A 27659-nucleotide genomic window follows, 5' to 3' on the forward strand; every position below is an offset into this window, starting at 1 on the left:
TTACAAAGAGGGTGGTGAAACACTGGAACAGGTTGCCCAGAGAGGTGGTAGATGCTTCACTCCTGGAAACATTCAAGGTCAGGTGGGACAGGGCTCTGAACAACCTGATCTAGCTGAAGATGTCCCATTGGACTGGATTAGATGACCTTTAAAGGTCCTTCCAACACAAACTATTCTATGAACTGCCCTATTGAAAAAAACATGTGGCAGAAGAACCAAAATAGGAATCCAATTTGTATATGCAAAACCAGTGATTTGAAAACAACAGCTCTTAATATGTGTCATCTGCCTTTTTGGCCTGACATTTAGGAGATTTTGTAGTGGAAATTCCAGAACAAACATCTCAAGAAGTTTCTGGAAGAGTTACCATGAGAGTTTCCCGGCAGCCATTCTCTTCCACTGTGGGTGGCCAGGCAAACTGCCCCCAAAACCCGCATGCTCCAGCATCCTTTCACTCTTTGCCTTGTGATATCCCATGCGAGTCATGTGTTGTGTAGGGTGAAACTGAGGCCAGCTGCAATGCCATCTTACTTCAGGTTTGTTCTTAAAAGGTTTTTTCTAAGTCAAAAGGCCTATACAATGCTTTCTAGAGATTAGTATGGAAATAGCAAATCACCTCTGCATAAAATCCTTCCTTGTATTTGAGAAAGGTGTCTTGCCCCAGCTGGAAATGCTCTGACCCCTAGCACACATGGCAGCATTTTCAGCATACACATTTTGCATGATGAAACAGGAAATCGGATAACAGGATAATGCCAGATCTCCCGTAGCCATTTCACACCACAAAACTCCGGCCTGCCTGCCAGGAGTAGTTCTCCTCTGGGGCAACCATGGCATGAGAAGAGAGAGAAAAATTACTGTCTCTTGTAAAAAGAGTAAAAAATATTGTGGGGTTTTTTAATAAAGAAAGGTGCTGAACGTCCATGTGGCAGGAGAGCTGGGGGTGTCGGCGAGTCCCGTGGGTCCCCTGCCCGGACCACGTGTGACTGTGTGCCCCGCGGGGGCGCGCCCAGCAGCACCTGGCGTTGCGGCCCCGGCCCCTGGCCCGGCGCGGCGGCGCGCCCGGCGCGCTCCCGCCAGCCCGCCCACCTCCACATGCACACACCCGCGGCGGGAGGAGGAGCGGCATCTTTCTCGCCGTCTTCGTTTCGCCAATTTAATTTCCCCCTCCATCCTCGCCCTTTTTTTTCCTTTTTTTTTCTTTTTCAATTTAAATTTATTATTATCCCTATAATTATTTGTCGCGGTGCTCCGGCCAGTTCCCGGCAGAAAGGGTGGATCACTTCTGTGGGATCCCCGCAGCTTCTGGGGAAGGTAGGCAGCAGCTGATGCAATCGTGGGGACGGGGCCGCGGCTCCCCGCGCACCCTTTGTCTCCGCGGCGCGGCGCGGGCGGGAGCTCGGAGCGCAGAGCCCGCGCTTTGTCCCCGGCCGTCTGTGCACCCCAGAACGTGCCTCCTCGTCCGCGGGTGTTGCGCATTCCAAACCCGAAAAATGCGCGCAGCGAGGCGGGGAGGGGCTGGGGGAGCGCGGCGGGGCGGGAGGGGACGGCTAGCCATGCGGCATCTCCCCGAGGCTGGGGCGCGCTGCCGGGCCGGGGCGCGGGGGCGATGCTGCCCTGGGCGGCTGCCGAGGCGGGCATGGGAAAAAACCCCAACCAAATCCCAGAAGAAATAAAACAAAAACGTGGTAGTCGGCAGCTACGAGCTTCCGCTTGCCCCGAAAAAAAACAAAGTAGTAAAAATGCGAATAAATGCGCTTGCCCCGGTGACGGCCGGGCCGCGGTGCCGCAGCCCCCGCACGCTGTGCGGCCGCGGCGGAGCCCTGCCCGGGTGGGGATTGTCCTGCCTTCCCCTCAAAGCCAGCGCTGCCGTGGGGTCACGGCAAGTTCTACGGTATTGGGGAAATGCAGGCGCGCACGCGTGTGCGTTGCGGCCCGTAAATACATAGTAACAGCTGAGGTGGTCCCTTCTAATGAGCGCAGGCGAGAACAAAAAGCGGCCGGTGTGGATGCCCGGGTGTGCGCTGGCTCACGTGTGCGTGCGCCTGGGTCGCTGCTGTGTCAGGGGGCTTGTTTCATTGTTTTGCAGAGTTCATAATGCAACCTGTAGCTAGGATGTGTCTGTATCTTTTTGAAAGAGGAGATGAGGAGATGTGTAAACCCGTGCTTTGTTTATGTGACATTGGAAGGACTGAAATAAACCCCGGATCTGGCAGCCGGTTTTATGAAAGGTGAAGCTGTAGTCTGCTTGTGCCACCAGCTGAACTCGCCACATGTCCTGAGGCTGTTCAGCATCCCAGACTGCTGTGGGGCATTTCTACCAACCTCTAGTCCAAATTATAGACAGGAACTTGTGCTTTGTGCTGTTTCAGTCACCTTCAGGTTTGTTTGGCTTTTACACGTGCTTGAAAGGCAAAAGAACATAGATCAGCCATTGTTCTGAAAATAAAGTGTTAGGAAAAGATACTTGTTAGTTGATAAAATACATTCTGAGAATAAAAATAAAACCAAGAAAATGACATTCTGAGTCTAACCTTCTTAGATCAGAAGTAAAAGCAGTCACAGGGGGAGAAAGAAACAGCATCCTTCCATCTAATCTTTACTTCATTTGCTACCAAGATAGCAACTTTGTTTAAAAAGCCTGTAAAAGGAAATTCCATCTGTTGCTGAAGGATATAGATATCAATAACGGCCCTTTTCAGGATAGAAGCCCCTGCTGAAATGGCGCAGAAATCCGCTTGCAAAACCTGCCTGAAATCTAGGAACTGCCGTATTGGTGGTAAGCAGAGGCCTTCTGCTGAAGCTCGGTGGAAATTCACTGACTAAAATGGGATCTGCTTCACTATCGTACTGAATGACTCCTATTTGACTTTGCCTTTTTGGAAGGGTTTTTTTTTTTCTTTTCAAGAGGCACCATAGAGAGAGCACTTCACTGAAGCACATTGCAGCATCCTCTGGCTTGTCACTTGAGACTATTTATGCTGGACCAACTGACCTGTCCAGTCCCGGTGAGGACAGACCAGTTGGCAGTGAGTTGCCATGTTCCACATACACCTGTGCAGAGGATTATCTTCCAAGTTGTTTGAGGCTTTTTGCAGACTGCCATAAAATATGGAGGATCAACTATCCTTCATGATCAAATCTTGCTTTTTACAAGGGTTTTAAAGGATAGAAGGGGAGGCAGGGCTCTCTCACACTTCCTGCTTTCAGCCTGCTCATGACGGCTCTCTATATCCTACATTTTGTCTGTTTTCTCTTTTGGGAGTTTGTTTCTTATGAGGGGAAGAGTGGTGACTGAGCAGAAATGGGACTCTCCTTCCTCCTGTGCTCTCCATCTTTTTATCAGCCTGCTCATTTCTGTAGGAATCCATGTAGCATGTCAATAGCCATGGCTTTAAAAGTTTGTTTTGTGAAGGCAAATGAAATGTTAGGGGAATATTTAAAAATTTTAAGCCTGAATTCAGTTTCCTTTCTGATGGATATTTACTGCTGTGACCTTAATCCAATTCAAGAAATTTGAGCGACTGCTCTTGGGAAAAATGGCAGCTTTTTCATGTTTTGCAGTCAACTCTCATAATATTTGTCTAAGCTTATCAGATAAATATGACTTTGAGTCTCTTACAGGCAAGAAAACTGAGGTAGAGAAATAACTTGTAAACCAGGGCAGAAAGGAAGTGAGTTACACGTGAACTTACACAAAGGGTTTTTCCTTCTGTAATATAAAATTTATTGAAATAGGAATCTCAGAGCTGCTATTTAACCCTTACAAATACATCTGGGTAGTCTGTTCTGTTGCAGTGACCCATAAAGCCCCACTCATACAGCGTTTCCACTTTCTGTGGAAGACAAGAGTTTATTTGTGGCAGTGCTTTCTGGGATCTCTTCTCAAAACTGTGACTGTCGAGAGGATTTCACAGAGAAATATAATTAGGAAAAAATGTGACTCTATTCCTCTGCCAAATGCCTTTCCTAAATTGACTGGGAAGGGCTCAAAACAAAAATGTACTTAAGACCATTCTCCTTTATGGCTCATCTTTAAGTGTTTTGCCTAAAGTAATGAATCACTGAGTGAATCAGACTGGGATTTTATGGTTTCTTATTTGCCTGCCTTTGATCAGCTGAGTAGCCCGTCGAGTCTTAATTTGGGACTCTCTTTCTTTATGGCAGCACGGAAGGGCAGTGTGGAGACTGATGGGACAGAGCAGAACATTTTCCTGTTGCAGCGCAAGGTCGTGCACTGCCAAGAGAAAGATTGACAATCCACATTTGTGCTCATCACTTCTGTTTTATAGCATCCTTTTCTGAGCTTCCTTCCCGAGTCTTCCGTCACTTGTTTTTCCACCTTTTCTTTTAACTGTTTCTATCCTGCATGCTGTGGGAGCTGTGTGAGAGAGGAGGAGTCTGGAAATGAAAGGTGGTGGCGTGTAGCCACCAAGGAAATAGCTGCATCAGCTCAAAGGCCTTCCAGCCGCTGCACTGCTCTCATCCTGGTGCTGTGTCCGATGGGCAGGACAGGCATGTGCTGGCACCTTGGTGGTTCTCTGTGGGCCCCTGAGCCCGACTGAGGCTGAGTTTCTGCCGGGGCTGAAGTGAACCCACTTCCTTCCGCTGGTCCTGTGGCTGCAGCCTGCTGCAGAGGGCAGAGCTGAAGAGCTGGAGGCAATGACATTTCAAGCACTGCAGCTGTTTGCTCAGTGGATGTGAGTCAGTCTTTTAATTTCCAAGCTCTTTGTTATCTCTGTGGCTCTTCTTTAGTCTGTCCATTTTGTCCTTCCTGTAGATGAGGAGTAAATCTGGAGCTTTATGTTCCTCATGTCAGGTGTCACTAATGCGGAACAAAAAGGAGATAGTTGCTTCCCCACCTCCCAACGTGATACTGTTTCGTATAAAGCTTATTCTTGCTTTTTGTCATTTAAGTGAATAGTCTGTGCATAGAATTTCAGACTTAGTGTTTCATTATTTATATCCATCATGTCTTACTGGTCATATTGCTCTACTTTGAAAGAACTTTCAAAAGTATGAGCAAAGACGTATCGCATCTCAGGCTTTGCAGGACTAAAACCAGCTTGTGTGAAAATCAAATGTTGGATTCTGATGACTTGTAATGAACCAAGAGTAGTTCTTAGCAAAGCTCCTTTTGAGAAGGAAATTGAGTCACATTTCGTCTTTCGAGCAAATTATCTTGAATTTCATAGTTAAAAGTTCTTAGTGTGTCTTGGGTATTTACCAACCCCAAGACTGTTTGACTGTGAGAAGCATGCAGTGAATGAAGCTTCCTTGTGAGTGTGCAAGGACATGTTACAAAATCCATACCCAGAGATGGGCTAGATGGTGTCCAACTCAACCAATTGCCCAAGTGCCTTTTGCATACCAGGCCGGCTTTTGGACAGCCATGTGCCTTAAGATGACACATTCTGAATGATGTCACTTACAGGATATTAAAAAAAAAGTCATGCAAATTAAGCCATTGCCATTACCACCAAGAGTTATGATGTTACTGTCTAAAACACAGCTTCCAGCAAAGTGTTTTCTGAGGTTATGCTTCTTCCAGGTATGGTCCAGAAAGGATTCATGCTTGAACCAACAGAGAAATGAAGGTAGATTGTCTGTATTATCATTTTATTTTTAAATAAAAAATTTTTAATCCCATTACTACTCTTGTAGAATTTTAACAGTCCAGAAACTGGAGTTGCAGGATTTTTTTTGTTTGTTTCAGAAGGCAGCAGTTAAAATAACCACAGTTCTTGGAATGTGCTTTAATGGTTTATTAAGGTCTCAGTGTCCTTGAAAAAAACCCTCATTTTATCTTCTCATGTCATCACATAGTCCTCCTGATGTCTATGACCAGTTGTAATCTTTCCTGTATTCTGCAAGGAGCACACAACAAATAAATTATCCATATAAATTATCCATAAAGGGTTTTACAAGATGTATCATGGGATATTTAAGGGAAAGCCAAGCTCCCAGGCCAGAGCAGTGCTTTTTCTATTAAACAGAGGGACTGGGTCAGCTACCAAACACAGCCCCTTGAGATTCCTTTTGAAGGGTCATTAACTCTTTCCTGATTTTCTCATAGGGTGATTCCTGCTTTAAGGAGGGGTGTTTGCCCATCTGAACAGAAAAGTTTGAAATAACAGCAAAATTCAAATTTCTTCTTCATGATTTACTCTGTGTGTGTCAGGAGAGAGAGGTTTGATAGCAGGTCTCTGGAAGTTTTCCTTTTGGGAGGTTCAACTCTTGGTGGAGTAGTAGGCACAGTGACTGAAGTCACTGGGATTTCTGCAGCCACTCTTCACATGATTATTTACTGCCTTTCAATGTGAATTAGGAATAAAGCTCAGCCTAGGAACTCTTGCCAACATAGTGTTTTTATTTGCATTTCTTAAATGAAAAGACCATAAAAGTACAAATATTACCGTGCTGCTTCCAATATAGCTCAGCATCAACATATGGTGAATTTTTATTAGTTGAAGCAATCTGGGTTTTTCTTCCCACAGCATTAGTGGCACCTACACCTGAGGTGTCAACTTGCTTAGCTCAGCTATCCCAGCACTGAATCTCCCTTTGGGAGCAAAGTTATTGCAATTGCAGGGAGCAGCTCAGCATGACTGCAGATACTTCCTGTGGGTCAGGGTGAGTTGTCCTCCAGCAGCACCAGGCTCCACTGGAGAGGCCAAGTGACAAGCCGAGGGTGGACACTTGACTTGTAGGGAATGAAGCTGGTTAACGTGGACACTATCCTTTGGAATTGTAGATTTTATTTAGACTCTGTGATTTGTCACATGGGTGAATTTGAAGTTTAAAATAGCTTACTTGGGTATGAAATTTATGTGATCACCTGTACTCCGTTGACTGTGGAGGGTGCCCCAAGTGACTAGCAATGACAGAGGATTTTCTCTGTATATCTCTCTGATAACTTTATCTTTGCCAAAATTTTGTGTTTTGCACAGTGTTTTATTCCAGGTATCACATTTATCACCCTTTCTCTGTGAATCTTCAAGCACTTCACAAACTGAGTCTTATTGTTGCTATTATCAATTTTACAGATAGAGGTGCTAAGGATATGTTGGTTTTGATTTGCCAAAGATCTGTGATGAGTTCATCAGTCCCCAGCCCCACCACACTCTTTTCACCCTCATGTTTTGACACTGAGATCAGGTTTTCTCATACTTGGAAGTGCAATGCATTATTTCACTCCACAATTTTTTTTTTTTGTTTCAGGGTTTTATTTTGCCTTTTTTTAGTAAATCACTTACTCTAGCAAGAACCTGAGGCACAGATTCAAAGATGACTGTTGTGCTGCTTCAGGAGCAACTCATTTGCCTGAAACCTGGATTCTGCAGAAATGATTGTTTGTGCTTCAGCTTGCACCGAGATTTTGCTCCATCTTATAGAATCATAGAATGGTTTGGGTTGCAAGGGACCTTCAAGATCATCTTGTTCCAACCCCCCTGCCATGGGCAAGGACACCTTCCTGTATACCATGTTGTCAAAGCCCCATCCAACCTGGCTTTGAACACTTTCAGGGATGGAGCTGCCACAACTTGTCTGGGCAACTTGTTCCATTGCCTTACCATCCTCACAGTAAAACATTTCTTCCTAATATCTAACCTAAACCCAACCTGTTTCAGTTTAAAGCCATTGTCCCTTGTCCTATCAGGACATGCCCTTGTGAAAAGTCTTCATTCAATTAATTTTCTGTAGAAGCAGAGTTTTGGTTAAAACAGACGAAGCTTGTCACTTTTGCACTGCAAAGATTCCTCGTGAATAAAGCAGCGAGCGATGCTCCTGCCAGTCTGGCCCTGCAGTGTTTCAGTGACAGAGAGGCAGAGCAGCAGCTCCTGAAGCTGGAGCCACACCTCAGTGAGTTGTGCAGCTGGCTCTCCAGTGTGCTGTTTACCTCACATGAGTGCTAATTTCAACACCTGGTTTTGAAACACTTAATGGGGAATTTATTAAGCACAGGCAATGTCAAGGCAGTTCTGAAAATCCTCCTGGGGCACCATGATGCAAAATGGTGCCCAGAGGAGAAGCTTCTCTGCTTGAATCTCAGATTAACATTACACAGGTTTTTAAATGCCAGGGGATACAGATCTTGGTACAGAGGTTGTCAGGTCTCTTAAGGAATTGTTTATTTTAGGAACTCATGGTCACAAGAAGCTTCAGGATTCAGTGGACTTGGTCCTTGCCATCTCGGCAGTTGCTGTCTCCTGTGGCTTTATCCTTTTATAAAAAGATCGTGCTTCTCTTCCAAAATAGGTAGACTATTTTATCCCTGCAGCCTCGAGGAAGAATGTTCCAGAATGTCACTGCTAAAACTACCCTCTGCTTGCCAGTCTGCATTTATTTATCAGCAGCCTAAATCAATGTTTTTTAAAATATTTCATTGTACCAAAATTTTAATATCTGAGCAGTTTCTCCTGATATCCGTGGCGGAAATCTGCTCTGCAGAGGAGTTAAAAAGGACCCAGCTAATAGGCCCCGAACTCTGTCCTCAAACCAGGCTGTACCAGGCCCTGTTGGCCACCATAACCACATGCTTAGTTGCTCCTTCAGTGGGAAAGAACAGATCTTGCCCTACTATTAACCTCGAGGCTAGCCTTTAAATTTTGCACCTGAAGTCTTGACAGGATGGGCCTTTGAGTAACTGCTAAGAGCACATGTAAACTCTAAAATTGCATTTCTGAGAAAGTATTTACAGGGAAGAAACTGCTCATTTGCAAAGCCCTGTTCTGCTTGGTGATGTGGTATAAAACAGAAGTATTGACTTCTGTAAAATTAATTTGAAACTGGCAGATGTCATAACTGAACAAGTGAACTACATCCTCCTGTCTCGCCCTGCAAGAGCTGGGGGTGCTCATGCCTCTTCGGTTCCTTGCAAGCAGTTTGATGGCTTTGAGGTAGCCCTGAGAATTTAAAAATATCCCCAGATTAATCTAGCATCTGAGTGTTCACCACGCACCCAGGGTGAATAGTTGTTTGGCAATAATGCACAAAATTCATTCACAAAATGGGAATTGAGAGACTTGTGGTGCAGCAGCTTGTTTGTGAATAACATTCTGTTGCCTCACCACCACGCTGCAGTTGTAGCTCAGCTGAGAGTGGTTGGACTCCGGAAAATATTGGTCTTTCAGTTAGTTTGCATTGCTGATGAGGAAATATGTCACTGTAGCAGACTTCTTGGATCTGCCTTCGGTGTTATTCTTGGTGCTTTTATGCAACACTTCTATCAGAGGAGAGTTCACCTGATCTCTAGACAATAACTGCTTGACACAAGGTATACATTACTCTTTCTTCCCATGATATATGAGCTTAGGAATTTAGTTTTGTGTGTTTCTGTCCTTGTTCATAATAAGTTTAACCATACACAAAACATCATCTGCACATCCATTTTACCGAAAGTGTGTTGGAATATATATATTAGTAGAACAGAGTACTGGGATAAGCCTATCCTGCTTTCTCTCACTTAGCATCAGCATGGGCACAAGGTGTCTTATATTTGTAAGTAAGAATGGAGAACATACAGAAGACAAACACCAAATAACAAAAGATGACTTGGACAAGCAAGTAATTTGTATACTTTAATTCGTAGACAGTTAATATCTTTTTCCTGATACAAACAGGCTTAGTTTACTCACAATTTTATAGATAAAGTACTGTCTTCAGCTGGTTGCAGGACAGAGTAAATTTGTAAGGTTAGTGAAGTTGATCTCATTAAGGCATATAAGGTTACTACTGTTCTGCAATGCATTTAGGTTATAACCTGAGATGCATCGAACAATACAAAATTTGTTGGTAAGGGTGGTCCCTCCAGTGCAGGTTTCACTGGTTTCTTCTGGTGATACTACCTGCTGTTGGTGGTATACATCTTAGGTTTTCTGCTTGTGTTTCATGTAGGTTGCTGTCACTGTGGCTGCAGTTTACTCACAAGATACCAACCAAACACTAGTATTTGAAGAACTACTTGGATAGGCACAGCTCCTCACCCAGAATGCCTTTCAAAGCTGGATTAGAACTGACTGAATTGCAGAATATGACTGTCCCTGAAGATGATAACATCAGCAATGATTCAAATGATTTCACAGAGGTGGAAAATGGCCAGATAAATAGGTGAGTATTTTTCCACTGATGTTGCCTCTGCTAAGAAACACACTGTTTAAAAACAGCATTCTAATTTTCAGTATATGTCTTGAATTATTCATTACCAAGTCATGCTCCATTTAAAGATGTAATTTGAATTTCATACGTAACATCTGTTGGGCATAGGCTGCAAGAGCAGATAAAGCAAACAGGGTGGCAATTTATTCATCGTTTTGAATTTTTCAAATTAGTCTAATAAAATTCACAAATGTATAATGTAGCAAAAAGACAACATTTTGAAATGTGTGCTTGCATACAGCGAGGAAGTAATAACAGTTAATACAATGGCGTAATTTGGGGCAAATCTTTTTGTTGACCTTTGTTCCCTGATATGACAATTTTATCCTGCCTGGCTATATCCAAGCATCCAAGCTCTTGGAAATTTACAGCTGGTGTAGTTGGCAGCAAGTGTAGTCCCAGTCCATGTTTGCAATTTGGCAAGATAAACTGGGCAGCGATTTGCTCCCTTCAGGCAGGGGTGGCAAGAAGATGGCAAAACAGAGTCTTACGTCTAACATCAAGTTTCAAAAAACTCATCAACACTAGTTACAATTATTATCAGTACAACTATTAGGCTGTTGGCTTTTTCTATAAAGCAGTACAGTCATTTCCAAAGAGCTGCCTTTTCCACCAGAAAGCAGTTCTCCCGCCCTTCCTGCCAGACTCCAACAGGTGCTGAGCCAACCAGTTTACAGCAAAGACCTGCTGACAGACCCTGTTTGGCTTTCATGAGCTGTAAAACAGGAAGCTCTTTTTCAGTCAAACTTCCTACTCAAATACTGCAAACCAAGGTGGAGCACGCCAGTCAGCCAGTACTTGCATGGGGATCCAGCCCTTTAAAATCTTCTCTTGCCCTTTCTGCCTTTTGGCAGTATCTCTTGGCTACCCAAGAAACTCACTTTGTAGTGTTAAAACAAAATTTAGAGCTGTTTTATCCCAAGTGAGTGTAGAGTCACGTGACGCTTGCAATTGTGTGGGTGGACAGGGAGCTTGGTGATGGGTGTGGAAATAAGCACCCAGCACTGGCCATACCCTTCATGTAGCAAACCCAGCCAGTCATATCGTGGGACAAAGCAGGGGGCCCTGACTGGTGGTATGGGTGAGCCCCCCAGCAGGAGCGTGCCAGCCTCCCCCACCCCCTGCCCTGGAGAAGTCCTGGGGCCCTCGCCAGTCGGGCGTGTGGTGGTGTGACCGCAGCAGCTGCACTGATGAAGATTAGAGCTGGTCAGGAATTTTCTGATGCAACTGCTTTGATGAAAAGTGCCAAAATGAAATGCAAGCCGCTTCTGTAAAAAAAAGAAATTAAAAAAAAGCAAGAGCAAGACACAAAACCACTCAAACTTTGCCAAAACAAAACAGTTCCAGTATGAACCTGCTTGCTTTCCTGCTGGTTCATGTTGTAAGGAGAGAAGCTCATGGGCTGACAGTGGTGAATTTGCTCCCTGTAGCCTGCCGAGGATTTATATCCTTGAGAAAAGGAGTGGCTGGGTCAGGCTAGCTGCACCTCCCCAGTGCTTTGGCTGCTGACACCAGTAACTGTTAGGGGGAAAACCCTGTTGGTGTTTCATCTTTCAGTGAATGTTTATGGAGGGTGGGGGAAGAAGTGTGCCATATGTGCCTGATTCTCTGCAGTCACAACATGCTTCATAGAGTTAGGACATAGTAAGCAGGGCAAGAACAGAGTTGAATCCAGACTGCCTGCAAAAGGAAGGAGAAAAGTGGGGTGAGAAAAGAGGGTCAGGAACTCGGAGGCAGAATTTCTGATTAATGCTCTGGTTCTTAGGGCAGCTGAACATATTTCTCATTTTTCCACTCCTTTCTGGATAATTTTTTTTTCTTCTGCAGAGCATCATTTGTTGTAGAATGCAGCCCATTACGGTTCTCTATTATCCCTCTGCCAGGGCTCTCATGAGACAGCTACTTACATCCACGCATGAGTATTTTGCCCTTTATATCCTGGTTTGTTCACGTTTCACTTCATGTCTAAAATGAGTTTCAGGGCAGCTTATGCTGACCGCAGCTTCCAGTGCTGCAACATGTTGGCACCAGCACAGCCCTGTCAGCATCCCCCTATGTCATGAGCAGGGGTGCACATCCTGCTCTGCATCCCGTGCTGAATGCATCCTGAAAGGATGTAGTTATTCCCTTTCTATAACTATTTTGGCAAACACCTTTTTCCCATGGAATAAGAGGTTAACAGGCGTAGGAAATAACACGTTTTGTGCCGTTTGGCACATGGTGTTAGGTCTTGTGAAAACTCCAAAGTCCATCAAAATCTGTGGGACTTTTTCTGTTGAATTCACTTGAGCTTTAGATTAGATCTATAATTTTCAACTAATGTGTTTTGTTTGTTTTAAGCTGTTTGATTTTGCATTCTGTATTTAATTTTAAACATTTTTTTCTGGCAATGTATAATTTTTCAAGCTCAATGTAGAACAGATTTTTTAAAGGTCTTTTGGAGAAGGTACACCAGGCAGAAGCTGATTCCAAGTTTGGTTGTAAACTCCAAATGTTTCTTGATCTTGGAAAATAATTCTATAGTTTCCTTTGTATTTCCAGCCTTTACTGGGCCTAAATATACAGTTGTATGTAGGGAGGGGATGTTGTTTGGAAGAGGCTGTACTGAGAGGGGTTTTTTTGTATGCAGATGTTGAATGGGAATGTCAGTGAACAGATCTGCATCAAATCCAAACATGGATTTGGTGATTTTTAACCATATCTCCTGGCTATAAAACTTTGCCGTCTCTGCACATAACTATAAATCAGTATTTAGATGACTTACTCCTTATCCATAACTATGACAATACAATGCTTTCAGGAAGTTGATGTTTGAATGCCTGTCTTGGTTTACAGCTACAGAAAGTTATCAGTACCTCTTGTTTGGTTCGCAAGGTTGTTAGTAGGTATACCGAGTGGTCCAAGTTTCATAGTGTAAGTCAGACTTTCACAAAGTTTTCTTCTGCACTTCTTGTTTCTGCCTGCCCTGGAAATTTTTGCCACTGCTCCAGCTAGCATGCAGTTTAAGAAGCTCCCTAAGGATAAAGTTCTGTCATCTTGGCAAAACTAGCTTTCCTTGACAAATGTTTAAGGCATTGTCAAATACCATTTTAATTTAATTATGTTTAAACATATCTGAGATGGCTAAATGGTTTTTGGCTAACTCTGCTTAGCCAAAATGGTTAGCTCGGGGATATCACCTTAATCAAACATTTTTCATTGAAGTCCTTTAATAAATTAAATTTGGAAATCATAGTTTAACATCACCCTTTTTAAACCTCTTTATCAATAAGGTTAGGTTTCTACTTTGCACTAAATCAAACCAGGAGGATAATTAGATTAAGATATTCTTCGCAAGCAAACTGTAAAACTTCATGCATTGCAAGGATGAGCTCATTATATCTTGGCCAGGATATTTCGTTAATACACCTGAAAAGTTTTATAAAATCTGTTCATACTCAGCTGTGATGTAGGGAACACAACAGGAAAGCAGAAGCATATAAGAACAGATTATGTCTTTTAATGATGAGTAAAGCATTTGAAATGAAGACAACAAACAACGCAAATGGACTTCATGCTTGTCAGGCTTTGGTGGCACAGGTGGTCCTACCACACATTGCCACAGCACCTCTCACAGTGGCCTCTGATCCATGGGAGGGCTGGGAGAGGCTGGCATAAACAGGCATTTCACTTAATTTGTGTCATATTTATGGAGGTCAAATATACAACATTCTGTGACAATGAATGACTTGTTTTCTAAGACCGTCTATGAAGCAGAGCAGATGCATGGCACAGTTTAATTAGAAATTTCTGTATCCCAGCATTTGTTTCCTTTCATATTCCATAGGGGGAAAAACACCCTGAAATGAAAACAATGTTGACAAAAAGCAGTATCTTGGGAAAATTTGTTTCTGTGGAATTCATTAAAATACCTTTCCCCTTACTTTTTTTTTCCTTTTTCTTTTTTAGATTTTATGTTTATTTGACTTAAGATCAGTAATACTTTCCATTTGTGGAAAACTTGTCTTTCATATGATAGGGCTGTACCACCTCCCAGGCATTATCCCAGAGCAATCTTCCTGTCTGGACTTGCAGGTTAAATTGCCTGCAACAGCAAGTGCAGCACAGGCAGACCCCACATCCCCCAGCACTGCCTCACTGATGAGCTTTCTGGGCAAGCCATCGGGAGGCTGGGAGATGGGCTGGGAAGGGTCAATGCTATGTACCTCATGGTTTGGGAGCTCAGTAGCCACATTCCCATGTCTGATTTTGCCCTCCTGTACACATTCCACAGTGTAAGTGGGGAAAAATGTGCAGTTTGGCATGCTGAACATGGGGAGGGTGAGGAGCCCAGCTTGTAATAGAAGATGAGAGGCCGGAAAACAAGCCCACTTCTTTTTTAAAGTAGAACTAACTCAAGGAAGTACTTTAGATCAATTTATCAAAGTCCCATCCAGATGGAAATGACATGTTTGTTGGCCACAGAAGACACCAGTTCTGCAGAAGCTGTTTACTGTTGGAAGTATTCTAATGGAAAGTCCCATGGAAGCTTTTATATTCAAGCCATATTTCTCATATGTTGTCTTTATCATGTATTAGGATTTTAACAATAATTTTCATGGACCTTTAATAGCAGAGGGCAATAATAATAGTATCTACATAATTATTAAGGGGGGACTGGCTGCAGGGGCATGAGCAGACTAGTGACTTCTGTCATAACTCTTGACAAAATCTAAAATGACACATGATCTCCATAAATGACAGAAGAAGACAAAGTCCGCAGATGTTCCCAGCAGCAGTTACAAATCCAGAAGAGACAAAGCTCTTCTCTGTGCTCCTGTCTGTACAAATTGCCTGCAGGGTGTTTCAAGAGAGAGCTGGAATGTCTTTTTCAAACACACTCTGCTGCCCGTGTTCAAGAGATGGGCTTTAAACAGACATGGGGAAAAAAACCACATGCTCTGAATCAAGTTGAGATTTTATTCCATGAGGATGAAATACCTACAAGGTGAGCTTGGAAAGTTAATTTTGGATCAGTCTATCTCAGAACTCTATCTCTCACTGCTCAAAACAGTTTTGGGAGGTTCAGCCATCTATTCCAACTGTGTTAGCACTGGCAAATCTGACATTGTGTCTATATTTTGCAGTAAATTAGTTGCTGAAGTCAGTATTTAAAAAATACAGGAGAAGCTTGTAGTTGTTTTTTATTGACATAAAGGAAATCAAAGCAGAACAATGGGTAGGAGTCAAAATTGCAACAAACTCAGCAAAAATACTACATAGGTTTTGCCAGCTATGCCCAGATTTAAGGGATAAAAACAAAATGTTAAAAACATTAGGCCCAGTATGTCAGCTCTGGAAGCCAAGTCAGCAGCATCATAACTGCATGATTTTGCCATAGCCTTAGAAGCTGTGCTAGAATATATCAATATGTAGTAATTAGGCCATAGCTGAGTAGTAGGGAAGTTTGCTAGAGCTCTGTCTTTACATATTTGCCTGAATACCTCTAGATGTACTCTGATCATATGTAGTCTTGAGTCACAGTTTGAACTGTACATCTGTAGCCAGTAGACATTCCCAGCTGTGGGAAAGGACCAGCAGTGCTGCTGTTTATGTTCAGTGTTTGTCTGTTTTAGTTTAAGAAGAATCAGTTTAATGTACCAACACTTAAAACAGTCTCTGATACTTGGTGACAGCCTCTGGTTAGGTATGTGACATGTACGATGGCTGATGCATTAGCCAGTGCAGACTAAGAACCATCTGTGGATTAACAAAGATGCCAGGGACTTAATTGTGCATAAACGTTCAAAAGATGAAAAGCTGAAAGAATGCTTTATACAAACTAAAATGTTTGCTGAAGAGAAGATCTGCGAGAAAATAACAGCTCATCCACATCATAAATGTCGTAAATCCCAAGGATGCCAACACAGTCACAGGAGGACATTAAGTTCCTAAATGTGGCTACATCAAGGACATAAAACAAGTAAAGAGTAAAGAGAAAGAAAAGCTGTTTATTCCCTGTTTCCCTGCACAGAAGTGTTTAATTTTGCATTGTGATGAATTCAGTATTGAGTTTTGAAAGACACTCATGTGAAAATCTAGTAGTCCAGAACAGTGCACCAGCAGGGCGGGTTGCCTGGTTCAGTAAGGTCCAGGCATTTATGACTATGTGTGGCACATCTTCCTCCTCTTAACTGCAGCCATACCAACCCTATGTGGCAATGTAGGGTTTTGTAGTGTCACTGGACAGAGAGGGGACAGACAAGGTCTTTTTGGGATCCTTGGCAGAGTGATGATTGCAGTAAATCATAGTTACAATTACAGCTTTATTTTTTAGCAGGGTATTATGATTAGTGTAGCACAGAATTTAGTATTTGAATGGCACGAGATTTCAACAAGCAAAATGTATGTAGTGCAATCTATAAGCAGTATAATACAGAATTTGTAGTACAACTTAAGATTTTTAATCATCTGGACCCTCAGTAGATGGAGTCAAATCTTAATACGTGGTTTGTTGTGTCAGTATACAATCATAATCTAGACACAAAAATCACAAAAAAGAATGTAAGTCGCTCCCTTAATCCTTGGAGGATGAAGAGGACAGGGGGATGTTTCCTGGCCAGCAGCATCTGCGGTCCCAAGTTCCCCACCAAGGCCTGTTAACTGCTTGATTTTACAGCCAGTGCTTGAGGTGTTGTTATGCTTCCCTCTTGTGTGAAGGGGTCATCACCACTTCCTCATGGGGCTGGTGCCTGGGACCTTCCAGGCTGGCAAGGAAGGAAGTAATTGAGCTGGCGCCCAGGAGTCGTGAGGTTGACAGAAAGGGGAAAAAGAAATCTGAATGGTTTATCTACTTGCTTCACAGGACGTTCAGGGCCTGATAATGAGGGAAAGAATGAATACATAACATGCTTGGTCACAGAGTATGGGTGATGCCTTACAGAGCATTAGTTACGCTAATCCCATGAGCAGTGCTGGGAGCAAGGGGTACTGTTCACATGCACCTCTGCAGGACACCTGGAGAAGTATCTCTGCTTAGCATCTGTGCAAATTGCTTTCCCACCCACCAAATCCATGCTGCTCCTTTACAAAATTGCCTAAAAGACCATTCTGTATATATATACATTTATTCTGATCTTGTGCTGTGTTACCTTTATTGATGCCCAGTGCACACTGTATTAGTGAGGCATAATCTGGCTCATTAAATAGTTATGAATGTGACCTCTTTTTGCATACAGTTTTTATACACTGCATATTTTGTAATCACATGCTGCTCATGGAATTCATGTCTCTACATTTTCTAAGCACTTGCTGGAAATAAATCCTCTGACTTCTTTCAGCAAGTTTATTTCGGATCGAGAAAGCAGAAGAAGTCTCACAAACAGCCACCTGGAGAAGAAGAAATGCGATGAATATGTAAGTCTTTCTCACTGCTCTGTTCTCTGTCAAAATGAACTGCATGCTGTTTATGAAGGGCCTTTAGACATCATCTTCAAAAGTGCTGAATTCAAGTTCCAGTAGGAACTGACTGGAAACAGCACTTAAATAAATCCCTAAAACAAAACTCCCAAGCATTTTGGTTGGGTTGAGGCAGGAGAATCCATCTGGCCTGTGTTAGGCAGGAAGTTGTGGTGGTTCCTTATGGCTTTACCATATATAAATTACATGCCTAAAATGTTTCACAGGCGTAGTGAAAGATAGGGTTTAAAATTTAAAGTGTAGTATGAGCTGTATCTTGCCTATACCATTTATGTCAGTTTACAAAATCTATCAGACAGTGATCAAAGTGTAGCTGTGACAGGTTCAGCAACACTTTTCTCTCTTTTGAACCAATTTTTCTTAAGTAATTTCCATAGTAGTTGTTACTTATATCTAATACATTGCAAAACGTGGAATTTGAAACAGAGGTGCATTTCCCTGCTCTGTTCCAAGCTGTTGCTGTCACATCTGTCTTTACTTCTCCAGATCCCAGGAACTACTTCACTGGGGATGTCTGTCTTCAACCTTAGCAATGCAATTATGGGCAGTGGGATTTTGGGTCTTGCTTTTGCCTTGGCCAATACAGGAATTCTCCTTTTTCTGTAAGTATTCATGTGGTGAGTAGCTGATCTCTGTGGAGTTTCACTGTTTTTAAGGAATGTGTCCGCTGCCAGCAAGTGGAGGGATTTATAGTCTGTCTGTAATCAAGTACAAAATTGAAGTCTGAAAGCATTACCTACAAGTTTCAGACATTTTTTTCAGTCAAATATTTTTTAGGAAAAAGCCATTACTCTAATGCTAGGGAAAATTGAGTGCATGTTATTTACTACAGACCTAGAGGGGGATTTTTCCTATGCTCCACACCTATGCATGCATCAGAAATATTCAGTAGTAATAGCTGCAGTGAGCTAGTACCTAGTTCTTACCTGAGTCACAGGATCTCCAGAGCATTCTTAGAAGTATGGTGCAATAAACACTTCTTTTAAAACCAAGAATATTTATATTCCTTTACATATTACATATAGTATTTTCATCTCACTCCCATAGTTTCTTCAGTTTCTTATGTGAGAGTACTTGAGAGCCAACATAAATATAGCCAAAATTTTAGTATAGAAAAGACTTGAGGTAGAGTACTTAACCAGGAAAAAAAGAGGCTTTTTATAAAGGAGAATTTAATAGTTTAAAAATGAAACAATGCCACTGAATGACTAAGACACTGTTATTCTGGATCTCAGTATGAGATGTTTCATTGTGAAAAGTAATTGTTAGGGAATCAGTTGGGAATTGTGTGCAGATTTCAATGATAAATGGTCATTGAGAGAAGAAATACAGTAATTGACAATATTTGAGAACTATTCAACATGGTTACTGAGTTTAAAGATTGCTCTAAAGAGGTGTCATTTCTTGAATGTCAAATCTAAAAATAAAGAATTTTCTAATTTCTTAGTATATATTGTGAGCCCTGTGTAAAGCAGCGTAGATGGCCAAAGCGATATGTATAGCCATCTGCTCTGGAGTTTGACGCCAGGATGGCTAGGTCCATGCTGCTAGCTTACAATTTGCTGTGGCTGGGTAAAATCTAGGAATAATGCAAGGAGTTAATACATTTACTTAAGAATGTATGAAGTCTTATAACTGTGTTGTCACTAAGCTAGGCCGTAAAGTATCTGGGCTCTAATTTACATCTTTCTTTAACAGAGTGACTGAGTTTATTTTATTTTTGCTGCATTTTTTACTCAGTATTTTAGCCTGTATATGATACTACACCCATGCTCTGATAAGCACATCTCTGAGGGTACAGACTGGTGGTTGCAAAAACTGCTGTAAGAAGGGGGAAAAAAAGTAACGTCTTTTCAGCCTTGCTACTTCTTCTGTGATAACAGTGTCTCAGCCAAGGAACAGCCTCAATTTCTCTTTACTGCTTTAGTGTTCTATAACCTCATCCTCTTCTCATTCTTTTAGCAGTTTTTCATGACAGCTCAGTGAAACATGGTTGTTCTAAAGGGTGTAAAAAGGCAGTTTCTTTTAAATGAAATATATCAGACCAGAGAACACCAGAGAAACTTCTAACAGTGTGTGATGGTGACCTAGCTCAGCCCAAGTAATGAGTGCTTAGATCTGTACCAACACATTGTGCATAAAACTGCCCAACCCGCATGTAGATATTTTATACAATAAATAAATGCATTATTCTCAGTGGACTTAACTGTGTGTATTTAAAAGTGGCTAATTGTTTTTCTTAGCTTTATAATGCCTTTAGATATGTTGGCCTTGAGATAGGGCAGCTGGCTGAGATCACACGTAAGGAAGCTGGCAAGACTTAGCTGACCAGGCTAGCAGAGCTTTCCCCTCTGAAGCCTGGAGATGCAGCATCCGAACACGCTATCTGTAGTTATGCTTGACAGTTAAACTGCTTTAAATGTTCTTTAATCATACAATAATCTTAGAGTTAATCCTATCTACTGGATTTTTTCTTACACTCTCAGTACATTTTTCCCATAAATATAGTTCTGCTGTTGCTGTCACAGGTAGGTTATTTCTGCTTAGCCGGTGATTAAATATAGAGTCCTAACAATACTTGTACTACTTTTTGCACATGAGAAAGCACTTAAATTCACTGCTTTTGAGTAGCACGGTTTTGGAAAGATTCTAGGTTTATCCAGTATTGCCATGCACCATCCCTGAAAAGCAGAAAGCAGAGGCAGAAAAATGAAAGGAGCATTTTCAGCACTAGCAAAGCAGACGCACCCTGATTTCCACTCTCGCAGCTTTTGGGCTCCTGCAGTGCGAGGTGCGCACTGCCGTGAACACCTGAAACAGTTTAGATCCTATATTCTTGGCATAAGACATGCAAAACGTGGCAATGACACATCCTATTTGCATAACATTGCCATGACAAAGCATCATACTTTCTAGTCAAAACTTCTGAAGTAGGAATTCAGAGGAACTTAATCCCAGTGTTGGTGATAATTACAGCCTAGACCAAGAGAGAGTATAATTTCCTGTATTCAAAAGGAGAGAAAACTATCTTGCAGAAAGATGGCACAAAAAGTTTGGGAAGTTAAAGATGAGCCAGGTCACCTAGGAATGGGAGGAGCAGTTGTTGCCACTTAGGGTTTCATCCTGGAGAGCCCGAACCAAGAGTGAGGGATCATGTTGCAGAGACATATGGGCCAGCCATGCACAAGGTGCCTTCAGCCTGCACTTAGCCCAGTACTGCACATGATCTGAAAAACCCTGCTGAGGCAGAGGACCTTGTTAAATGAGGTATAGTGTGACACTACAGCTGAAGTTTCACACTGCTTCCTGCAACCGATTCTGATAGTTTTGACTGGAAGGGGTCATGAAGTCTTACCTCTTGCAGAGGTTTAGGGCAGGCTGGCAGAACAGCCCTCTAGGAGGCTGTACAGTAGCAAACCCCGTGCTCTTTCGTCTTCGGCACCCAATACCTTATGAGGGTTCAGAACTGCTCTGTCAAATAATTTGGGTGACTGCATGAGCCTTACAGCTCTTCTGGCCCCAAAGCCTGGGACTCCACAGAAGGCTGGGGACAGCATGGGATTCAGCTGATCTAGTAAATGTGGCATCTGGGAAAAAACAGCAGTGGCATCACTGGAACGGTTTGTTCTTTCCAACACTATATCAGTACCCTGGCCTAAACTGTTTATTCTTTTGTGGGGAGGTGACTTTTGCATCTGCTGTTTGCTTGCACAGCTACTACCACTTTTTAAAAGCAGGCAAAATAAAAAGTAGAGGAATGCTTTTGGGACTGTAGCACAAGCTCTCCTGTTTCTGTTTTGAATTTGTGCAGAGCGAGTGACATGGACATTTTCATTCCTTTCCAAGGGGTGGTTCTGGCACGAATATTCCTGTCCATACCACAGTCCTAACACAAACAAGTTTTTCATACAGTGCTAATGAAAATGCAGTGTCTGTAAGAATCCTATGGGGAGCTAAGGATAACAGATCAGATAAATACCTGGCTGCTTCAGAATGTTATTTTTACCAACACAAAGGTTCTGTGAGCTCAGTGCCTGGAAAACAGGAGCTTTTAATATTAAGACAGACTGAATGCTGGCATGCAGAGCTTGAGCCATTTGGGGCTGGGAGTGAGTCAGCCCCAGCAGCCAAGCACTGAGGCTCAGTGCCGTGTCTGCAGGCAGACAGGGGTGGAACGGCTCAGCAGGGAACATGAGCAGGAGCAGGGCTTAGCAAATCTGTGAAAAATGGAGCAGAGTGACCTCAGCCAGTACAATCTCCCTTCCCCTCTCAATCTTCTCAAGGAGAAACACACTTGGGGCTCTACAAAGAGTGTGTTGTTACTGTCAACCATCATTCTTTGCTGGCAAAAGGACAGTGCCTCCTATCACCTCTATGTTTCTCCCTGCTCCTCGGGCACCAACGAATTTGTGGGTCACTATTTGGCACTAAAGTATTTGCAGTTTAAACTAATAAAAAAGGTGTGGGGGGGAGGAGGCTTCTCATCCTGTTCTTTCTATGTACTCATATGAAAAAGATGTGTTGCTGCCTATCTATGACAGCAGCTTGTTTACTGTTACATTTTAGTCTTGTTTTTCTTGGTGTCCTGAGGGTAGTTGTCATAATAAAGAGAGGAATTGCCAACAGATTGTCTGAATGCTCTTCACACGCATCATGAAAACATCATCAGGTCTTTGTGTGTCCATGTTGGAGGGGAAGCCACACATGGTGCTTGACTTAAAGACATTAAGCAATGAGAAAATGTGCTTTTATGCACTTAGCCCCTGGTGCTGACTAATTATCATTTGTGCCAGCAAGTTCCCTACACAAACAGTTTGGCCATTACTTCCTGCAATTCTTCTCTGTGACGTTAAATTATGGATCATGTCAGACCAGAGCTGAAATCAGTGAGGAAACATGAGTACCCACCTGGACAAAGTATAAGCCTTTGGTTGCTGCCTTTATTCCCAAGAGAGGCCACTCGAGCCTTAACCTCCTCCTCCTTGTCACTGTGAGGCACATAAAAAGTGATTTGGGCATGTGACCTTTTGGTAACATACAAAACCTGTCCTGGGAAAAGATGCTTCCATTTGGTATGGAAGTCCTTAAATACAGGACATTCCTTGAAATTTTTACTCTGCTTCCAGAATAAAAAGCTTTAGTGTGGATGTTGAGTAACATACCTGGTTCATTTGGGCTCTTACTAAATCTTCATTCTTATCTGATAAGACATCTTTGTTCTTGTTTTTTTCTATATGGGAAGGTGTAACTCAGCTGCACTCTGCAGCTCTGCTGAGTTTTACTTGGTTGAATCCCTCTACATGTGGAGTTTTTATCTTCATGGTGGAACTACAAACAGCACATGAATCACATATATTTCAGGGCTTTTTGCATTGCCAGAAGAATAAAAAAAATTATCTTGAAGTCAATAGGAATATGACCTGACATGAAATATTGCATTGTTAGACCTCATCTCTTATGGTAAGCTTTATTTTCCATTCTTTTGTAGGCTACTTTTGATTTCAGTCACGCTGCTGTCTATTTATTCAATACATCTCCTGTTGGTGTGTTCAAAGGAAACAGGTAATTCAAGATGTTATACCATTTCAGTAGAACTGTAAAAACCAAGAGGTGAAGTGTTCAAATGAGGACACGTCCTTTCTGTAAGGTGAAGTTTCTGTCACTTTGCTGACACAATAGGAAGGCCTGACACATTTTGGGTCAAAAGCCCAAAATTAACAAGAATTTATGCCATGACAATTGAGAACAGTATCACTATAAAGAAAAAAACTTATGACAAAGAGTGAATTCTGCTGCCCAGAAATGTTGTCTTCAGTGAGCTAGAAGGAAGAACTCATATAGTTACTTTGCATTACAAAGTGAATTGCAAATGAAATATAATGAGCCTTTGCCTATAGTGAAGCTTATGTGAAAATACAGTTTGTCCTTAATAGTTAGTGTGAAATTCCTAACAGCCTTTGTGGTATAGTAGTAGTTTTCCTGGAATAAAATAAAAGGGAACAGTTCCTTCATGGATATAACAGAGATACACTATCTAAACATAGAAAATAGAAGTTACCTACAGTGTTAAATGTCACTGTGCTCTGAAGTCCAAGAGTCTCTTTCCTTGTTAACCATCTCTGAAGCCATATTTTTTAAATTATCTGTGCATAAGAACACTGTAATATTTAATCATGCAATTTGAACACACGAGTTACTGTTACAGCATATCTAATATCAGCAACTGCCTATTAAACTAGGTATGTGTGCCTCAATGTGGACACCTTTATGCCCTGTTAATTCCCAAAATCTGAGCCCTGTTTTCTATGTTGGTGGTATATTTAAGCTCAAACTTATTTTTATATAAGCTTTAAAGCAGAAATGTCAGCTTTAAGGAAATATAGAGAAAACCAAACCATGGGATGAATTTTAAAAATCGTCTGCCTAGTGTAACATCTGCAATATTTCTCTTTTGGTTCTCATGTATCTCATGATCTTCACAATGCCCAGTCTTTTTCTCAGCCTAATTCACAGCCAAGGAAAAAACATTTAACAGAAACCAATTAATAGAGGAGTTTCTCAAGCTTGACAGATATTTTAAAATAAATCTTAGTTATAACTAGGACCTTTCCCTGCTTTTACCAAAAACACACCACATTGAGAATTCACAGGTTAAGGCTTTGTCATTAAAGGTTGTAAATGATCCTGTAAAACAGTGGCTGTCCTCATTGGGATCATTCAGTGAAAGCAAGTGGAATTGCAGAATGGCAGTACTTTGTGATAGCCAAGATGCCAGTGCTGACTTGTGGGTCCTGCCTGTACAAGGTTTTGTCTGGAGAGGAAGCTTTCTATGTCACTCTTATTGCAGGCACAAACCTAATATGCCAGGATGGGGATACCAGAACTTACGGTGTCACTAGGGATATAGACAGACTCATTAAAGGGGTGCAGTAGTCTCATTAGGAGCTTCCATTTCAAACTGACTGGTAGCCAATGATAACATTTATACAAGACAAGAAAACATTCCTATGTAAGTTTCAGTCCTAGAAATCACAAAAGAGCTCCCTGTTTGTTTGCAAAGGGCAGTTTTGTCTACGTAAATGGGTGGTTACCTGAAAAGCAATCTTAAGTGTTTCAACTCAAGAGCTTCAATGGTGTATGTGTTACCTTTCTCTTCTTTTCCTGCAGGCTGCATGGTGTATGAAAAGCTTGGTGAGCAGGTCTTCGGTACCCCAGGCAAAATGATTGTCTTTGGCGCTACATCTCTTCAGAATGTTGGAGGTAAAGGAAATGAGGAATATTAGAAAACAATGCCTAGGAAGATCTCAGTAATGTTACAGCTACCAACCAGTCAGGTTCTTCCTTCTCCCCATGACACCTTGCGATCTTCATGCTTCTCAGTATAGCTGTGGCTAACACTTTGCATGCAGCCTTTTAAAAATGCTGTAATTTTACAATCAGTCATAGTTAGGGTCTTTTATCATCAGACATTACTGTGGGATAAAATTCAGGATTGTTTTCTGCACTTTTTCCACCAAATATTTTCGCAATTTTCTAAACTGATCTTCTTCCTGCAGCAATGTTGAGCTATCTCTTCATAGTCAAAAATGAGCTGCCTTCTGCCATAACGTTTCTAATGGGAAAAGAAGAAACTTTTTCGTAAGTTGAATTAATTTTGGTGCCTAGACTGTAGAATTTAATGTTATGTAGTTAAGTTTAAGCATATGTTTACAAAAGCTCTTAAGTGTTGGATATCCTTTAGGTTTGTCAAAGTACATTTTCACAGAAGTCTCTCAGGGATTCATAAAAGCCAAGACAATTTTGGGAAGAAAAAGAAAATGGATAAAAAATGAAAGTTAGTTAGTTGCTCTCTTTGCACACTAAATTTTTGTGACAAACTGTAATTTATACAAAACTCTTATCATAGAATCCAATATTTTAGTGTTAGGCAACACTTGAAAATATTGGGAACAATGCAAGTTAAAGATATTGTTTCCCTTCATTCTAAGCATCTTACAGGATTTTGCCCCGGAACACTGTCCGTAGTATGAAATTCTTCAATACTAGCATATGACAGCTGCAGGATATTATACTTAGATTTCTGCCACTTATCACTCAACATTTACCAGTTTCTTTAATAAGGGGGTGGCACTTTTTAATAGTGGTAAATACCCCTCACACTAGGTTATATGGTGTGCTGTAGCGCACAAGAAAGTGGTAGAGATTCTGTTTCTCAGGTTGTCATACTGAACTGGACCAAGCAATGGAAATAGTTCATACAGAACATCACTAACACTGTCCCTTCTCCTCTTTCTTGCTTTCCAGCAGCATTCAAAGCTAGAGGAGATACAGACTTGGACTGGCTAGTGCATGCCAGCCCACACAGGAGTCTGGTTTGCCACTCTAGTCAAAAGCCTGGGTGGTTTGGCAAATAAAAATTGTGGTGTCCCCCCTGACCTGCTGTGCAGTATGTTGCACAGTCTTTCATCCTGGCAGGGTGGCTTACATCAGGATATGAAAGTGGCTGTTCTGCCTCTCAGTCCCACTCACTGATCTCAGCAGTAGGGTGATATTTTGTCTAGTGACTATGAAGATCTTCCATACCTGAATAGACCAGTGCCATGTTTCAAGGGCTGGATACTTAATGAGTCTGCAAAGTTGAGATGTGACCCCTTCTCTCCTTTTGTAGGAGTTTGTAGGGTAAGAAGACCAAAGATAGTTCTGTAAGTACAGCAGTCCAAGAGGATGACTCAGTGTGGGGAAAACCAGAGTGTGTTTAAAGTGTGCTCATGGTATGCTTTTTATGCGTTTTATGCGTTTTTATGCATTTTATGCTTTGTATGTGTTTTATGCAGGGCATGGTACGTGGATGGACGGATTCTTGTTGTCATAGTGACGTTTGGTATAATCCTCCCTTTATGTCTCCTTAAGAACTTAGGTAAGATGAAAATGCCATTCTGGGAATAAAATAAAACAAAGATATCATGCCACTGACAGCCACACTGACAAAAAATAAATTACTTTCCTATCAGCATCAAAATTTTTAGCAGTGAGTTGAACTGGGGGTATTGGGCTTTGAAGTAAGACCTGTACAGAGAGTTACATTTTCAAATGTGTTTAAATCCACAGAGATGCCAATAGGTACAAAATGTATTTTTTCAAGACCGCGTAGCAACATTTGGCACCAAAGTCCAGTTGGGATTTTCCTTTTGAGAAAATAACCCAAACTCAACTGATGTGACTTGTATCAGGGAATCTGTGTCACATTCTGATCGCAACAATCATCACAGCCTCTTTCAAAAGTAATATTAGTTAAATTGATGTAAAGGTGACCCTGAGGAAGTCAAGTTGATTAGAGCAAGGCTCAGGCCTATCTGAAAGCTAGGAGACTTGTTATGTGGGAGATTCCCAACATGGGAGACTTCCACAACAATAGGACTTGCTTTTGTTCTGCCCGTAAGCTCACAATGCATATTAAATGTGTAATACATTTGAACTTTTCATGAAGGAGCAAAAGTATGTAAGAACCAAGATGAAACTAATAAAATGATTTTGTGTGAGATTTCCTTTTATTTTTTTTCAGGATATCTTGGCTATACCAGTGGATTTTCATTAAGCTGCATGGTATTTTTCCTGGTAGTGGTAAGTTCGGCTTCCTTTCTTTTTTGGGTGAGTCACTTAGAACTGTAGAATCATTAAGGTTGGAAAAGACCTTTAAGACTATCAAGTCCAACTGCCAACCTAGCACAAGAAATTCACTATTAAACCATGTACTCAAGTGAAATAGCCACACCTTGTTTGAACACTTCTAGGGATGGTGACTCCACCACTTCTCTGGGGAGTCTGTTCCAATACTTTGCAACCCTCTCTATGAAAAAAAAAATTCCTAATATCTAATCTAAATCTCCCCTGGTACAACTTGGGCCATTTCCTCTTGTCCTGTCACTTGTTACTTGTTGAGGAGACAGACACTGATCTATAAAAGTCTCCTGAGCCTCCTTTTCTGCAGGCTAAATAACTGCAGTTTCATCAGCAGCCTCTCACATCACTTGCTCTCCTGATCT

General features: G+C 41.8%; 1 protein-coding gene across 1 annotated transcript in view; it reads left to right on the forward strand.

The window, feature by feature from the left end:
* The first annotated feature begins 1052 nt into the window (after window positions 1-1052).
* Window positions 1053-27659, forward strand: part of SLC38A1 (solute carrier family 38 member 1) — a 40319-nt gene continuing 13712 nt past the window's right edge. The window contains exons 1-9 of the mRNA XM_071552343.1: window positions 1053-1314; window positions 9898-10110; window positions 17478-17553; window positions 18103-18218; window positions 23105-23178; window positions 24784-24876; window positions 25173-25254; window positions 26451-26533; window positions 27179-27237. Of these exons, the coding sequence (XP_071408444.1) occupies window positions 9992-10110; window positions 17478-17553; window positions 18103-18218; window positions 23105-23178; window positions 24784-24876; window positions 25173-25254; window positions 26451-26533; window positions 27179-27237 (702 nt within the window). The 5' untranslated portion in view covers window positions 1053-1314; window positions 9898-9991. The remainder of the gene's footprint in view (window positions 1315-9897; window positions 10111-17477; window positions 17554-18102; window positions 18219-23104; window positions 23179-24783; window positions 24877-25172; window positions 25255-26450; window positions 26534-27178; window positions 27238-27659) is intronic.

The sequence above is a fragment of the Pithys albifrons genome, chromosome 3, assembly GCF_047495875.1.
Source record: "Pithys albifrons albifrons isolate INPA30051 chromosome 3, PitAlb_v1, whole genome shotgun sequence".
Lineage (NCBI taxonomy): Eukaryota > Metazoa > Chordata > Aves > Passeriformes > Thamnophilidae > Pithys > Pithys albifrons.